This window comes from Portunus trituberculatus, chromosome 41 (assembly GCF_017591435.1).
Source record: "Portunus trituberculatus isolate SZX2019 chromosome 41, ASM1759143v1, whole genome shotgun sequence".
In the NCBI taxonomy this organism is placed as follows: Eukaryota; Metazoa; Arthropoda; class Malacostraca; order Decapoda; family Portunidae; genus Portunus; species Portunus trituberculatus.
The window spans coordinates 20,881,051-20,897,939 of record NC_059295.1 but is presented as its reverse complement, the minus strand read 5'-3'; the positions used below and the strand labels follow the sequence as shown (position 1 = coordinate 20,897,939).

The window sequence follows — 16,889 nt, the reverse complement described above, 5'->3', positions numbered from 1 at the left end:
ATTCTTCTCTCAGGATCAGTTTCTCATTATCCACTTGGTCCATTCCGTTGATCAATTTATAAACTTGTATCAGGTCTCCTCTCTCCCTTCTTTGTTCCAGGGTTGGTAGATCCATAGCCTTTAGTCTCTCCTCATATGTCATCCCTTCAAATTCTGGAACCATTCTTGTAGCCATTTTTTGTAGTCTCTCCAATTTCCTTATGTGTTTCTTTTATGAGGGGTCCACACTACTCCTGCATATTCCAATCTGGGTCTTATTATAGTACTTATCAATTTCTTCATCATTTCTTTGTCCATGTAGTGAAATGCTACTCCAATATTCCTTAGCAAATTATATGTTTCTCTAAAAATTCTATCAATATGGCTTACTGGTTGATTGTTTTCTTCCATCGTCACTCCTAAGTCCTTTTCCTTTTTACTTTCTCCAGTTCTACTCCATCTCCCATCTTATAGATTCCCACAGGTCGTCTTTCACTCTTTCCCATTTCCATGACATGGCTTTTGTTCACATTGAATTCCATTTCCCACTTTTACTCCATTCCCAGATCTTATTTAGGTCTTCTTGCAGTATTTCACAATCCTCTTTTGCTTTATAACTCTGCACAGTTTCGTATCATCTGCAAACAGATTTATGTAGCTGTTCACTCCTTCTGGCATGTCGTTAATATAAATGAGGAAAAGTATTGGTGCCAATACTGAGCCTTGTGGCACTCCGCTTTCTACTGCTCTCCACTTGGACTTCATATCTTTAACTAAAGTCCTTATTTCTCTCCCCCTCAAATAATTTTCTATCCATCTCAATATGCTTCCTTTTAAGCCACCCTTCTTCTCTAACTTCCATAGTAATCTTGCATGTGGCACTTTGTCAAACGCCTTTTTTAAATCCAAATAAATACAGTCAACCCATCCCTCTCTCTCTTGTACTCTATCAACTATTCTAAAATAGAAACTCAAATTGGCTATTTGATATTAATTTGTTGTCTTCAAGGAACTTGATCCATCGTTTCTTTATTATTCTTTCACACATCTTGCATATTACACTAGTTAGTGATACAGGTCTGTAATTTAAAGGTTCTTCCTTCCTTCCACTCTTATATATGGGAACCACCTCAGCTCTTCTCCATTCTACTGGTACTGTTCCATTTTCTATTGAGCATTTTATGATGTTGTATATAGGACTTGCAAGTTCTTCCCTGTGTGTGTGTAATTCACTGTTTGATCTGATCTGCTGCAGTCTCTGACGAGACAGCCAGACGTTACCCTACGGAACGAGCTCAGAGCTCATTATTTCCGATCTTGGGATAGGTCTGTGTGTGTGTGTGTGTGTGTGTACGTGACACGGAATTCCTCGCTAGCTTTCATCTACGTACTTTAAATTGCGCGCCAACGACATTTACTTCATGTTGTTCATAAGGACCAAGATAACGTGATGAGTTCATAATTTAGAATTAACACAAGAATACGGTCCTTTCACAAGCATGAGTTTGACTTCGATCATTCGAATGCACCGGTATTGGCATTGCTATCAACATTCAACAAAGCACACAGAAAAGTGATACTACATATTTAAAATACACATTTTTTTTTGTAATGTATTATTATGAGACATAAGGTGATGTTATTCTTCAGATAATTAAGTTTTAGTATCATTTAGACACAAAACAATACAGTCCAACCTAAGTATTGTTGATGAGTGTTCCCATTTTCCGTGCCCAGTGTGTCCCAACATGGCTGGACGATGAAGAGACGGGGTTCGGGGACCAGGAAAACCATGTCCTGCTGAGGATTATTATGGCCGATGTTGGCGACAAAGGAAAATATAAGAAGAAGATAAGAAAGGTATTTAATAAGGTGTGTAGCCGAGTGCCTAGTGTTGAGAGGAGATGGGCAGAGGTGGACAAGACTGGCTGCCTTATCGTCGACCTTCATGCTATTTATCATTTTTGGAGGGAGGACCAGCTGCTTGTCTGATTACCGTGGTGGCTGCTTGTACTGCTGCTGCTGCTCCCAGGGATACTCTAATGTTTGGTGTATAGACTGTGGGGATAGCGTTGAGATTGATTAAGTATGGGCTATTTGACGTGGAGTTTATCGGAGTCCACTTTGTGCCTTGGCAGCGGGCGATAGTGACAGGGAAGGTGTAATAGACTCCTCCATTTATTTTTTTGTTATTCATTTGTTTATTTCACATTAAGGTTTCCTATTATTCTGAAGGGATCTAGAGGTGCCTTGTTAACCTTTTTGTCGTGCCATGTTGTGTTACTGACTGGTAATGAAGGTTAGCTTTGTTTATATTCTAGTACCTAGTTAATGTTTGCAATCAGTCTTCCCTTGTGTTAAATTTTATTTTACTCGTGATGAAAGAAAACAGGAGTTGTGTTATATATATATATATATATATATATATATATATATATATATATATATATATATATATATATATACACATTGGATTTTTTGACATTTCAGTTTCATATTTTGGTAATGGTCCTGTATAACTCCAGTGCCTTATTTTATTTTATTTTTTTTACTATTTCCTTTCAGATCTTTACAAATCACATTGTATATTTACCTATAATATTAAAGTATGGTAAAGCTTTACCTATAATAAAATTCAGTTACATCAAATACAAGCATGAAACTCGCTTAACATGTAGGAAAGTCGGTGACCTTGCTGTAAACATAAGAGAAATTAAGGGACATGCACGTATTATGTCTATAATAACGATAGGGAGTGTAGCGAAATTTGAGATTTTACAAGTCCAGCGGTGTAATTTTTAAGGTTTTTTGTTAGGTTTATGTTTAGTTAGATTAATGTCTTAGGACAAGGTCTATGATGGCTCAGTCCTCAGGCTAGGATAGGTTATTTTAGAAAAATACAGAATATTAGACGGTGGGTGGTGGGAGGGAGTGGGGGGAACACGGACACAATATGAATAATTGCTGAAAGTATAAAGTTGCAAAAAATGATCACCAACCCTCTTGATGTTACAGGTGACTCAGGATTGCTTAATATTCATAGCTTGAATTTTGCATGGTGTTGTTGATGACAAATTCAAATGAATATGAGTGGATTTGACGGTGTGCAGCTTCGATGGTGGAAAGTTGAGATTTTGACAGAATTGTCAAAAGTTGTCAAAACTTCTAGTCAACTTTTTTTCCATGGTTAGTAGGAATAATGGGTGGAAATAGGCATATAAAATGCTCACTCTTTAAGTATCTTTAACAGTTTAATACAAAGATGTAGGTTATTAAAGGCGTTTTTCAGTAGTGGCATGGCTGAGGGCAAATGGAGTCAAGTTTTTGCAAATGTTTGCATATGCCTCTCAAAAGTGGTAGTGTTTGGTAAATGCTTTTCAGATAATCAGCCTGAATCAACCCTATCAACTCCTGGAATGCAATCATAAAAGTTACATTTAGAATAAAATTGAATAATAGACAGGTTTTAGGCCATGGAAGTAGATACTATAGATTTGAGATTACTTATTGTGTGACATACTGAAGAGAACCAGAATCAAATATATGGCATGAAATCAATTAATGAGCTTGTGGTAGCTAGCATCTATTCTTCCTGATTGTGTGTTGTCCTATTCCATGCTTCTAGTCATGACTTCGATACAATAGTGGAGTTACTTTTCTGTTATTAGGTGAATAAAATGACAATATTGCTGCAAATCCTTATAGCATAGAGTAATAAGTGATGGCAAAATACATTATCTGCTAAGTATAGTGGTAATTTAGTTACAAAGGTATTAGAAAGCTGCAGCCATACATCTACAATGGAATACCTTTGAAACAAGTCTGTGCAGATCAAACCACTGTACATCTTCCAAGGACTGAAGACCCACTGTTTTTGAGGAGTATTGGGATGCTTGGCCCTCAGTATATACAAATGATGAAGCACTAGTGGCCTATAATATTCCTCATCAAGCAATAAATCTCCAAACTCTTCCACTTTGCTACTGTGTTTATTTCTTGATTACAGCGCTTGCTCAGGTGAGTGATGTGTACGATGACATGTCCCTGGGATTGAGATCATGGTTGTTTAGCAACACCGTTGTTGTTCTGTTCATTGAAGACCTAAAAACATTTGCCCTTTCTGTGATACTATTGAAAACATCTATAGCTTCAGGAAAAAAGAAGTTTAGTAATTCGAATGCAATTTGCTGGGATTTCTTGAATTATGTGAGGGATATGTTCCTAAGGGGTTGTGTAATGGAAAAATCCCATAAAGAAAACATGATTACAGAATGAAACTGCACAGTGTATACCAAGTTGGGAGGATTGCTTTTAGCTGACATTAAGTTCAAGGATACAGTGTGTTGGCTGTAAACATGTGGAACATTTGGTAACACCTGGCTATGTATCTGGGCTGTATTCTACTTAGTTATCGTCAGGTCTCACAGAATTCTTGACTGTCATTGCACCTACCTTTTTAAGGAGCTCACAATTTGTCAACTTTAAATATATAGAAAAAAATAAGTTATTGACATAATTTTCGTTTATCTATCATATTTGATGGCTCATAAAACGCACCTTTTTTTTTCCTAAAAAAATCTCAGGAAATGATCCTGCGTCCTATGAAGCCAAGGTTCAGTATTGAGACAGTGGTTGGTAGCAAGAGAGGCTCAAAAATCAAACCCTAGACTTTTTTGCATATGTAAACAAAGTGATGATAGGTACTACACCACAAAATAACTCCTTCTTGCAAGGTACCAATATTACTGGTAATTCACATAGAATGACACCAGTCAGGAAGAATTTGCAAAATGACTATGCACCACACATTTTATGAACCAAAACAAATGTGGTTGGCGGCGGTGATCTTAATCTTGACACACAGGCAAGTTTCACTGTATTCTTTAGTGTGATGCCATTACTCCTTGAGGTAGGATACACTTTCATACAATTAAAATTGCACCCATCTTTTAACATTCTTACTTTTATACATGTATAAATATCATAAAAAAAAATTGTCATCATTAGCCCTGTAGTCTCTGACTCACAGTTACTGCCAACACCATATGCCAGGTTTATGTTTCAATCCCACAAGTCACAGCAGGATTGGTGTGTAGCCCACTAGCAAAGATTAAAGTTTTTAAATGCAAAATATTGGGGTCTAATAATGATCTAAATGCAGGTGAGTCTTCAAATATCAGGTGATATCCTTCACTTCTTATTCAGAGCTTAAATCTGCTCATTTATAATATTTTTCATTTCAGTGTCTGCTAAAACTGAGTGCATCTTATGAGCCTATGCATTTTATGAGCCATCAAATATGATTGATTAGTTTGACATCATATTATTACTTTTGGGAATAGTTAGACACTGTATCCAAGCAAAAGAATCATAATAAATAGAAGATTATGCCCAACAGCTCAACACATGCAAGCTGTGTGGGGCAAGGTTTTTTTGAGTTTGGGGAAAAGTGATCATATCCCTCCTGGCAAAGAAGGACTGTGTTTTGTCATCATTACTGATTTTTATCATTAAATTAAGAATAAAAATTGTTGGGATTGTGTTATGATATATACAGCAATGTTCCCACAACGTTGACAAGACTTAAGATGGTCATTGGTGATGCTATAACAGTGTTAACCCTGTCTTAACACTTATGACTATGTCACAAGGTTAGAACCTGTCATAGATGGACTTAGGTAAAAAAAAATGCCCCATTTTGTCTTGCTATGGCCACGTCATTAGCTATGATGGTTTGCAGAATACAGCCCGCCAGTGTCAGCATCATGGAACTAAACCATTCGTGCAATTTGATTTTCTTGACATCGTGTTATTCAAAATAATCTGTGTAATGAAAAAAATAAGTTTTTTACCTTATGTTATTCCAAAATTGCATATTCTAAATGTGCATAAATCAGGAATGCTTGTATTTGCTTTGACCTATTTTAACTTAAATTATTATTTGAAATACTAACATTAACCATTAACCTCACTTGGATTCTTTAAACCTGATATTTGCTGCAAGAGCTAGTAGGGGGTAATATATTTTGTATTATATGACTCCCATATATCAAAGATTGACCTCTGTTAATGAAATGTCATGTGCTGGTATTGCTGCAGTTTTCCCTCTGTGATCAGCTGGTGCTGGGTAACAACCTTCCACATCGTTGTTTCTTCTAATAACTTGCCCGCCCAAGTATACTCCAAGAAGATTGAGGAAATGAGCAGGACAAAATCCATGTAGATTCCATATATTATATTATGGCAGGTTTAAAACATTAATGCGTGGGCCAGTCATTATGTACTGGACACTGCCCATGTTTGTAGTGTTGGAACTTCGGATACTGTCTGTTAGGACAGAGACGTGGAAGTATGTAATACTGCCAGGGACACGATGAACAAAGCTACTCAATTACTGGATTTTCTAAATCTATTAGTTGGGAGGAGGTCAAGGAGGAGTTTTCTAGGGTTAGATTATCCTGCCAAAGCACTCTGAGGGGACCAGACAGTGTCAATTAATTCCAGAAGCATGCTTCAGTAAGGTATATCCTCTGTAGGTTAGAGAAAAAAGACAATCTGACTATGTGGCAACAGGCACTTTCTGTTGTTTCTAGGAAGAAGACAGTGAATGGCAAAGCTAAGAACATGGGACAGAGGGACACCTACCTTATTTAGCAATCCTATGCCTGGTGGATGTACAGTAAAATCCACATCTTCATTATCTTGCTTCTTTTTTTTTCTTTTTTTTTTTTGTTCACTCTTTATCTTATGAAGTGTTACCAAATATCTGTTTAAAGACTAAATATTACAAAGTCATCTAATGAGAGCTTTGTTTCTGTTGTATTTTCAGCCTGATCGTGAGTTTGATACTTTTCTGCTGGACACCATGCGTGCACCAGTAATCCATGTGTTAGGGAAACCTGCAGACTTTAAGGGTGGCTCCAGTAACTCCAACAACTATGAGCACCCACATCCCCATGGCTGGGAAAAGCGTGGCAGTGGTCGCTACCATGATGAGTGGGAGAAGAGAGGCAGTCTTGGGGGAGGTGCAGGGACAGGCAGTATCCTGAGAATCAGTGAAGGAAGCAGGAACTCCATTTTTTCTGGGGATTCTGGAAGACCTCCTGGGAGGGGAGAGGAAGGTGAAGAGCCACCTCAATCAGGAGTGGTTACTCCCACGCCAGTCATTCTCTCTCGGGCACGCAGCAGTAGTGAGCAGCGATCTACTTCCCCCAGTTCTGCTGTGGTGACATCCAGGTTAGTGCGTTTTAGCATCCCAAATCTTGACATGTTTTCCCTTGAATTTTTATAAGTTATAAATTAAAAATAATTCTTCAAGAGGGTGACCATGACTTCATTGATTTGCTCTACTTATACCACTATTACTTTTATTCTGGTCATCTTTCTTCCATGCTTTCTTTTAAGTATTTTAGTACTGTGCTAACAGTTTCATGTAAGTTTTTTCATACAACATTCACCCTCACAATTAAATATGCTCATTAACTCATCATACTGTAATTTCTATGTTATCACTCTGCTTTATATTAATATGTTATAGTCATTTCTGTCAATTATACTGCTCATGGCCAAACTTTTCATCACATTATTTATTTTCACTTCACACTGTAAGCATCTTTGATGGAATTAGTTTCAAATGCTGGGAAATTCTCTTAATGTGTTCATATTTTAAGCATCTTTGATTAAATCATTGCAAGTGTTGAGAAATCATATTAATACTGAAATTTTCTCAAGTTCAAAAGAACTATTGTTACAAATTCAATGTTTCCGGCAAAATGCATAGCTAAGACAACTAGCCAAAAGTAACATACAACAGAAAAATTGACATCAGGTCAAGGAAGTGAGTTTGCAAAACTAATAGAAATGACAGTGAATAATAGCTATCGGGTGCATAATTAGGCTATGCATATTTCAAAGTGATACCTTATACACACTATACATTTCAAATATATGGTGTATGCATTCTCTCTCTCTCTCTCTCTCTCTCTCTCTCTCTCTCTCTCTCTCTCTCTCTCTCTCTCTCTCTCTTCATTCATTCATTCATTCATTTATTCATTCAACCTTTCCACAAGCACCAAACTGGGCCAAACTGTAACACCAGACACTTGAATTATATCTGTTAAGCTTTAAGAGGGATTTGGTCAAGCTTAACTTGCTTAGAGCAATGTCTTTTTGTGTTTCATGTGGTTGAGTTTAATGGAAAATCTTTTTCAGGAAAGACTCTGCACCTGTTGTGAATGCTGGTAGTGCTCCGGCCAGCCAGCAGTATCACATTGCCCCAAAGCCTCTCATGATGGAAGGTAATTTATAGTAAGGTCATTGTTATTCCCATACATGTACAGTGATCCCTCCAATATCAATCCTAATTCATCCTTTGGTAATAGTTGTTCTCCACACATCATATGCATTGAAATGCCATGGCTATGCAACCATCCTATAGTATACTCAAAATTGTTCTAAATGAAGCTCTCTATGAAATGTCTTAATTTATCCCATGATCATTGTACCAGATACAGTCAAACATCTATTTTCAAATGGCTCTCTGCAGCCAGGTATAGGAAGTAAAATAGAATGTAAATAGATATATTATGAAAGAAAAGGCCAACAGGAACTTTACTGCCACCCTCACAAGCACTTGCTCAGACAGGTAGCAAAATGAGGTGGCAACAGGCTGGACAGTTATAGCCAATGCCATGAATATCAAGTTAGTCTGAAAGAGCTATAGTTTGTCTTTTATTTGGCCTTGCAGTTCATCTTGACAAAGGTGCTCATGTTACCAGTGAAGGTCATAGCCTTAGATAGTGGAAAAAATCCTCTTTATTAGAATCAGTGAAATGTAAAAAGTAGCAGTAATTTAATTGGATTTGTGTATGAACTTGTATGCAAAGTATTGTGAAAGTTGAAATAAACATCTTGGGTCCAAAGGAATGAATTATATTCTACACTATTACATCACTCAACAAACCCACTTTGTAATTACTCAATCATGATCTGTACTCAACCAGTCTCCTATTGTTTGTTGCATGTACATCTGTTTCTTTGAAACTTTCCTTGTTTCTTTTATTCATGCACAGTTGATTGTATGCTATCAGCTTTACAATGGTGGTGAATAGAAACACTACAGTCTAGATTTTTCAACACATTTCTTTAACTGTTGTTGTATTATGGTTGTAATTTGTGCTGTACTTTGTCTTACGTAGATGTAGTGTGAAAGAAAGGTCAATTTAAAGAAATAATAAGGGTAAAAGATTCTGTGGGATTTCTTAATGGACTGGTGGTATTGCAGTGTGAAACTGGTCCTTGGTTTACTTGCTACAGTTCTATGCTAACATGTTTCACAGACAAAGTTGTAGTATTTGTCAATATAATTTCATATGGATGTTGACAATACATAGAATCTAGTACAAAACTTGGTGTTAGCTTTAAACTTCCACATCAACTATATACAACTTGCTGTATATGTAACTTTAGCAAATTTTTAAGCGAAAGAATATATCGCCTATATCTGTTGTATACGTATACACTTTTCCCTATGAATAAAACAAATTTTTTTTTTACAGCCTCGCTTACACCTGAGAGGATGATGAAAGGCCCATTACGCCTTCTGGATGAAAGCCTTAGCCTATGTGATGATCTTGGGCCTTACTTGCTGGACCAGAGCAACTTCCTTGTGGTGGCTATGATGGGTCTGCAGGGTGTGGGCAAGTCCTGTCTGGCTTCCCTACTTGTTGACCCTACCATCAACATTCATAAGAGTCGGTGAGTATTACTTACTTCGTTGTGTAATTTAGAATATATGGTGGCAGTAGGGAGCAGGAGACTTGCCAATATGGTTGGCATTCTTTGGGAGGTTCTTTGTTATGCATTTCTCACCTAACTCATCTATTAAAATGCTTTCTTCTCCATGCTTTTGAGATTTCAGGGTTTACTACCAGCTCTTTGGTACATTTCATTGAACAACTTGTTGAACATACCTTCAATTTTGCTGTTGTTATTTACAATGAGGAAAATATTTTCATCATGAAATTGAAGAGAATTAAAAAAAATTTGGCCATGCTGGTGACATAAAATAGATGTATGAATGGCATTTGCTTTAAAGTTTTGATCCAGGTAAATAATTGAGTCTCATTTTCAGATCATGTATGTTCCGGCCAGAGAGTCTGGAGCAAGTTATGTCTGCATGTCATGGGACCAATGGCATTGAAATTTACATAACTGCAGAACGTCTTATGATTCTGGACTGCCAACCTCTTTTGTCCTCTTCTATCATGGACAGGCTTATCACACAGGAAAAGAAGTTCACCTCTGACTACAAGTAAGTTACTGAGTACAACAACAAACTAGTCAAAATAATCTGTTAATTAGGGACTTTTGATATGTTATTAGAGAGAGAGAGAGAGAGAGAGAGAGAGAGAGAGAGAGAGAGAGAGAGAGAGAGAGAGAGAGAGAGATTGATTGATGGAAAAGTTAATGTAAAGTTTTGCCTTTTGTTTTAGCTCCACAGAGAACCTGATGGAGGTGGAATCCCTTCAGGTGCTGACATTTGTGATGAGCATTGCCCATGTGGTGCTGCTGGTTCAGGATGTTGCAGCAGATCCCACCCTCATTCGTCTCCTGCAAACATGTGAGATGATGAAGCCTTCCTCTTCCTCGTCAAACACCTCTTCCTCTTCCTCTCCTGCCAATTCCTCTGCTGCTGAAGACACCCAACAATATTTCCCACATGTAGTGTTTGTCCACAACCGTGCACCTCTTCACCACTTCACCCCAGCAACATTGAAGAGACTGCAGGTAGGTGTAATTACTAAGTTGTATTTTGTATTAATTGTATTTTGCAGGATTAATGGTAAACTTATTTTGATATGTTTTTATTTACGACCTTCTCCCTGTTGTGGGGTAAGAATGCTACCACTACATTCTTTGTGCTCAATAAGCAACAAAAAAAGGAACAGAGCAAGGATGCTAGAGATTCCTATGGTGGCATGGATGATGATGCCAGGCTATCAAAGGAAAATATTATAATCATATAAATGAAGCAGAGTTGGAGGAAGTCTCCAAAGAGATTAATCTATCTTGGAGATGGGGCTTGAGAGAGGTTAACCTGGTGATGGATTCTGCAGCGGTGCTTGGATGTGTAAAAGTTGCTTTGGCAGAGAAGAGGATTTGAACGAGGGAGGGCTGCAGCTACAATATTTAAGAGATTCAGGGCATTCTGAAAATACCATATATGCTGAACTACAAGATGGCTCTGTTTATAAGACTACCTTCAATTTTTTAAGGAAAAGTTTAGGTTTGAGCTTTTTCCGGTGTATAAGGTGACCCTTAATGGTGAAGGGTGAATCACTATCGAGCTGTAACATGAAAGGCTTGTGTGATGGTTTGTCGGTTCCCTCACTGAAGTATGCTAGGATCATGGCAAAATTCACTAACCATGTTCTGCAGTGTTTCATGTGTTTATGTGCTCCCAAATAGTAGGAATATGCATTACTTTCTTTTCTTGGTAACTACAGTACTAATCGCCACAGGTTTAATGCTGGCGCCTCATTGGGAAGTCATAAAATGTCCATTCTCTCACCAACACTGCCGCTACTTTTGAAATACAGTCACCCTTGATTTATTTATCCAACAGTTAGCTCACATGCAAGTACCTAATAATATAAGGAGTTAAAGGAATTAAAAATCAAAGCCATTATTGGATTAATATAAAGAGTATATATGAATGGCATGGTTTCTGTTAGCCTAATTGGCAACTGATTATTATTATTATGGCATGGCTAGGTACGCCAACATGTGATGCTGTTAGTCAATATTAGACATCCTTAGAAAGTAGCTCATCCTGTCATGGAGCCATTAAATTGTGTACATACATATTTAATATATGCTGGTAATGTAGACGTGTGTGTGTGGCTGCAGAATAAATTCCAAGGTATTGTGGCACTTAGCATTTACCACAGGATTAAAAGGTTGTGGTTTATTCTTGGTATATAAGATGACCCCTTGATTTAGGAGCCTCAAAATTGGCCAAGAAACTTGTCTTATACTGTGGCATATATGGTACTTATTAATAATTTGTAATTATTTTTTTTTCTGTATCTTTAATCTTTTCTGTAAAGTACATGTTAATTTTTTGTTTCTTCCTCAGTGTGTTTATCAAGAAGCCTTTATGGGATCGTGCCTAGAGAGTGAGAGTCGTGTGGGTGTGTGCAACAGTTTAACTTACACCCCATTGGCACAAACATCTTGTGGCAGTCTTGTCAACCTCTTCTTGCTGCCAGATCTCCACCAGAAAGATCACAGTATGTATATTTTTTGCATTTGAGAGTGCCTTGATTAGTGCTGATGTTGGGGCTGACTGTCGATAGTAATTGTCTTGTCTCCTTTGTATTTCTCTCCAATTTTCTTCCACCAGCACTTATAGAGATCTTTAGTGCAATGGAATATTGCAGTAGACTAGATTTAAGATGACAGACTGAAGGAAACTCTGCAGACTATACTGTTCAGAGTAAAAACATTCAGTGAAATCACTGTATTAGGTTATCACCCCTACTTCCCAGTGACCCACATAGCATAAGTAAAACTCAACTACCATCTTGGAAAAATAGAGTAATATCTTGCATTAATGAATAATAGGTAATAAAAAATGCTTGATGTATGTGAATTTGTTAGATGCAAATGCATAGAACAGTACTAAAAATTATCATAGGTAAGAAGAAATTGGACTGCAGCACTATTTTTATTCAAAACATACAGTATTGACATTAATTCAAGTCTAATGAAACAACAAATCTGAAATAGATATTGAAGACATAATGTGAAGAACTTAAAGTCTACTTTCCCACTACCACCTCCATCATTGATATTTTCCTTGAAGTAAATTCAGAAAAAAATCATCCAAAATATCATCAGTTAGATTATTTATGTCCTTATTGTCATTCAGTTTATTTTCCCTTATTTTCATTCAAATTTCCCATAATTTTCTTAATTCAGTGTTGTCACGGTGTGAATTTTTTATGTTAATTTGTTAGATTCAAGATTCCACTTTACTTGTAATTCTTCAGTTAGCTCAGCAATTAAACAAGCTAGGCAAATTTTTTTTACACAGCAGTGTGTGTTAACTATATCAAAGTTTTCAAACTTCATAGGGTAAAAAAAAAAAAAAATAGTTATGGAGATTATAATTTTAGTTGTAAAATTGTATGGTGTTTACATCACTTTATTTTTCTATTATTAAAACACTATTTCTTATGCTTGAAGTTGGCAGCCTATGTTGGAAAGATCTCTCATTGTTGGATTGAGAATTATAATGTGACATCTTAATGTATTTTGTGTATTCCCATCTAATTTGCTGGTAACTCAGAATGCTGATTCTTTATGAAAACTTCCAGGTCCTGTAGTTTCCTTCAGTGAGGCTGTATGTGAAATGCGACGTCAGGTGCTAAGCCTACGTCGTCTGCCTCTCACTCATGTCACCCTGACGGAAAAGTCTTGGTGAGTATCAGTCTAATAATTCCAATTTGGCACTGTCTATGGCATCAGCTTTTGATATCACCCCTTCCACAATAGATAACTAGACAGATAACTTTCTCTGGTAATTAATGTGAATGTGAGGCCTTCTATTCATTAAATTTTGCATATTCCTTCACTTGTACATCCAAACCATCACTGTGTTGTTGGCAAGATTGCTATATCATATTTCTCAGCCAAATGTGATCTAAGGAAATTTTAAAGATAAAAGTGTGCCCTTGCTCAGTGACGTGCCAAGTGTGTTGTTGACATCTGATCTGGCTTGCAATCTTCACCTTATCTCCATGACTAGACCACTACCTCTTTTACTACTGCAGTCATATAGTTACTTTTAAATGTTATGATTTCTTGTCAGATTGCTCCAATCCTTCCTCAGTATCTCCCAAGTAGAGGTGCCTCTGGCATTTTGCACTTGCTGATTTTCCTTAGAATGATTGTTGCTTCCATGTCAGAGATCCACCTCTGTATGCTGAGTGCTTGACAGAGGTGATGGTATCTGGCATAGAGGGTTACTTTCCTCTCCTCGTTTCTCTTGTCCTAAATCTTCCAAACCTTGGTTTAACATCGCCTGTTCTTATGCTATACATGGTATAGAGAAGGTACCTGAGCCTTCCATCACCTGAATCTCTTTTGTGCTTTGTATTTGTCCCCAGAATCATGCAAAGTCTGTTTTGTAACAAGCCAAAATTCTTTCAGGATCTAACTCCTCATGACTTTTGGCACCTAGTCAAAAACACCTTCTATAACTTTGATTTTTCATCTTTCCGTTCTTTATTAAAGTTTGATGGCACTACTTCCATTTCATCTATATCTAAAACTGAATCCTGAACTCTTCACTCAAAGCTTTCCTAAAAACTCTTATGATTCAGAGCTTGTTCTTCCTTTTCCTTCACCCTCTGACTATGCTACCCATCAAGATCTCTTCCAGTGATGTTTCTTATGCCTCTGCACTTATGAACCTGATTGGGTCCCTCTTATTGTTTTCTATAACTCAAATACCTTATGTGATTTTAGGCAGGTGAGGTAGTAGTATGGGGAGGAATTTATGAGCTCAGTGAATAAAGTGTCTGGGAAATATATTATTAAATAGTGGCATGTGGAGTCACAAGATAAGAGGATGACAGCGATTGATCTATGTTTGAGAAGTGAGGCATGAACACAGGTATAAGTGGTGTAAATTATAGTGTATTGGAATAGATGAAAGGAATACATTAAGATGGTATGGCCATTTTGAAAGGATGAAGAAGGAGTTTGTAAAGAAATGAACATTTAAGTAGGGAAAGGTGGATGCCTTTGTCATGTGCATCATCTTTGAGATGCTCCATATGGGATGAGGTATCAGAGAGATTATTGTGTTATGATGGGCATATTTTCCACTTCAACCTTCACTCATCAGCTGGGTAGCAGTGAACCTGGGGCACCCCACTACCAGACAGTGAAAGAAAGACTAGAGGATCATTAAAGATTTTGCCAAACATTATCATTTTATAATGATAGATAGAATGTATGTATGTATGTATGTTGTGCTTGAATGACATTTGCAACACTATGATTGTAAAAAAAAAAAAATTCATTTGACAAATTTTTTTTTTTTTTTTTTTTCCATTTTCAAAGTTTATTATGTACCAGATTTTGTTTAATACCACTTGTTTTAAACATATTTTCCACTTCAACCTTCACTCATCAACTGGGTAGCAGTGAACCTGAGGCACCCTGCTGCCAGACAGTGAAAGAAAGACTAGAGGATTGTTAAAGATTTTGCCGAAACATTATCGTTTTATAATGATAGATTGAATGTATGTATGCTGTGCTTGAATGACATTTGCAACACTATGATTGACACAAAAAAAAAAAAAAATTATTTCCAAAATTTATTATGTACCAGATTTTGTTTAATACCACTTGTTCACTTGTTTTAAAAATTTTTCAATGAAGTAAAGAGGGATATAAGCTCATTTACAATAAATGTAATGTCAAATTTTTCAGAGATGAGTTACCAAGTTTCACATGAATGCAGCACAATAAAAAAAAAATTGTTGCAGGTACCAGTATGTTTGCCGCACCTGGGAGAGTGTGCGCAAGTGGAGTCTATTCATGGAGTACAGCCGCCTGCTGCCTTGAGCGGTACTGGTGCTTGTATGTGGACATCTCCTGCCTAGCACCACTGCCCACACTACCTGGGTGTCGTGCTGCAAGTGACGCCTGGCGCCATTCTCTGGCGCGCTCTGCCCACTGTGGGACTCACAGCCAGTCGGCCCCGCCCTGCTCCTGCCCCTCCCCATCCCACAATTCAGGTTGTGGGCATGGGATCATCATTCTGAGGGGGTCGGTGTGCACGTGGGCATCGTGCCCAGCTGTGGGAGTGGCACTGCGTCGTATGTTGTTTGGAGCTGTAGTCCTTGGTCACCACCTTGGACAGCAGTTGTGAATGGCCCAGCTACTTTGTTGGGTCTCTTCAGGTTGCATTGTTATTTGTGTGGGTGCCCATTACAGTAGTTCCTCACTTTTGTGGCATTTGTGTATAAGATCCCATCTAGGAGTCCTCCTAGATTCAAAGTATGTTTTAACAAAGAACCATATTTAGTGAGAAGCAACCACAAACCATGATCAGTGAGGTACCACGGTAATGAGTACGCCATAACAAAAACTTTAGTAACATCATCCCTGACCTTATCAGAGTGGGTCTGGCTTTTCAGTACATCATGTTTAACATAAGAGTGGAGTAGCTCATTTGGTCAGCTTATGAATCATTCGAAGGACAGAAGAAAGGTTGTGAGCAGTTTGAAGCTATTTCAAATTCTGATCTTTACTTGCACCAAGATTAATTCTAACAATTTTTTCTTGAAAAGACTCCATGATTAAGAATGACTAAATGCAAATAAGTATGCATGCTTTTGTGTGTGTGTGTGTGTGTGTGTGTGTGTATGAGACAACCTCTGCATTGCAATATTATATCTATTAGTTGATTGTTTACAAATCATTATCCGTTAAAAGGTAAAAGTATAGTTTTTCATACAAACTGCAAAGTAAAACTAAATAAATAAGCAAATAAATGCTAATATATGCACAATGAAAGCAACTGGAGATCATTTACTACAATATATATATATATATATATATATATATATATATATATATATATATATATATATATATATATGAACACAACAACCAAAGGTTTTGATGCCTCAAGTTACTTTTCTTTTCTTTCTTCCCAAAATTAAGTTTGATAATGCTTTGAAAACACTATGAACTATTAATATAATTTTTTTTTTGTATGTGTGTGTGTGTGTGTGTTTATATATATAGTAGACAAAAATATGTGAACATGTGGGTAAGTGGTCACGTTTTTATGGCGTAAATAGAATGATGTTTATAAATATAAGGTA

At 37.0% G+C, this 16,889-nt stretch overlaps 1 protein-coding gene across 2 annotated transcripts; it reads left to right on the top strand.

Annotated features, from left to right (window-relative positions):
- Positions 1 to 1,674: 1,674 nt before the first annotated feature.
- Positions 1,675 to 16,632, top strand: LOC123516619 (protein SMG9-like). 2 transcript variants are annotated; one of them, XM_045276179.1, is made up of 9 exons: positions 1,675 to 1,839; positions 6,809 to 7,215; positions 8,191 to 8,276; positions 9,537 to 9,735; positions 10,112 to 10,291; positions 10,473 to 10,767; positions 12,119 to 12,272; positions 13,362 to 13,464; positions 15,543 to 16,632. In XM_045276179.1, exons 1-9 carry the CDS (start codon positions 1,690 to 1,692, stop codon positions 15,619 to 15,621), a joined length of 1,653 nt encoding a protein of 550 aa, XP_045132114.1. In that variant the 5' UTR covers positions 1,675 to 1,689; the 3' UTR covers positions 15,622 to 16,632. The 2 variants fall into 2 exon arrangements, with proteins under 2 accessions (XP_045132114.1, XP_045132113.1); XM_045276178.1 differs by having other exon boundaries at positions 1,675 to 1,851.
- Positions 16,633 to 16,889: the final 257 nt, after the last annotated feature.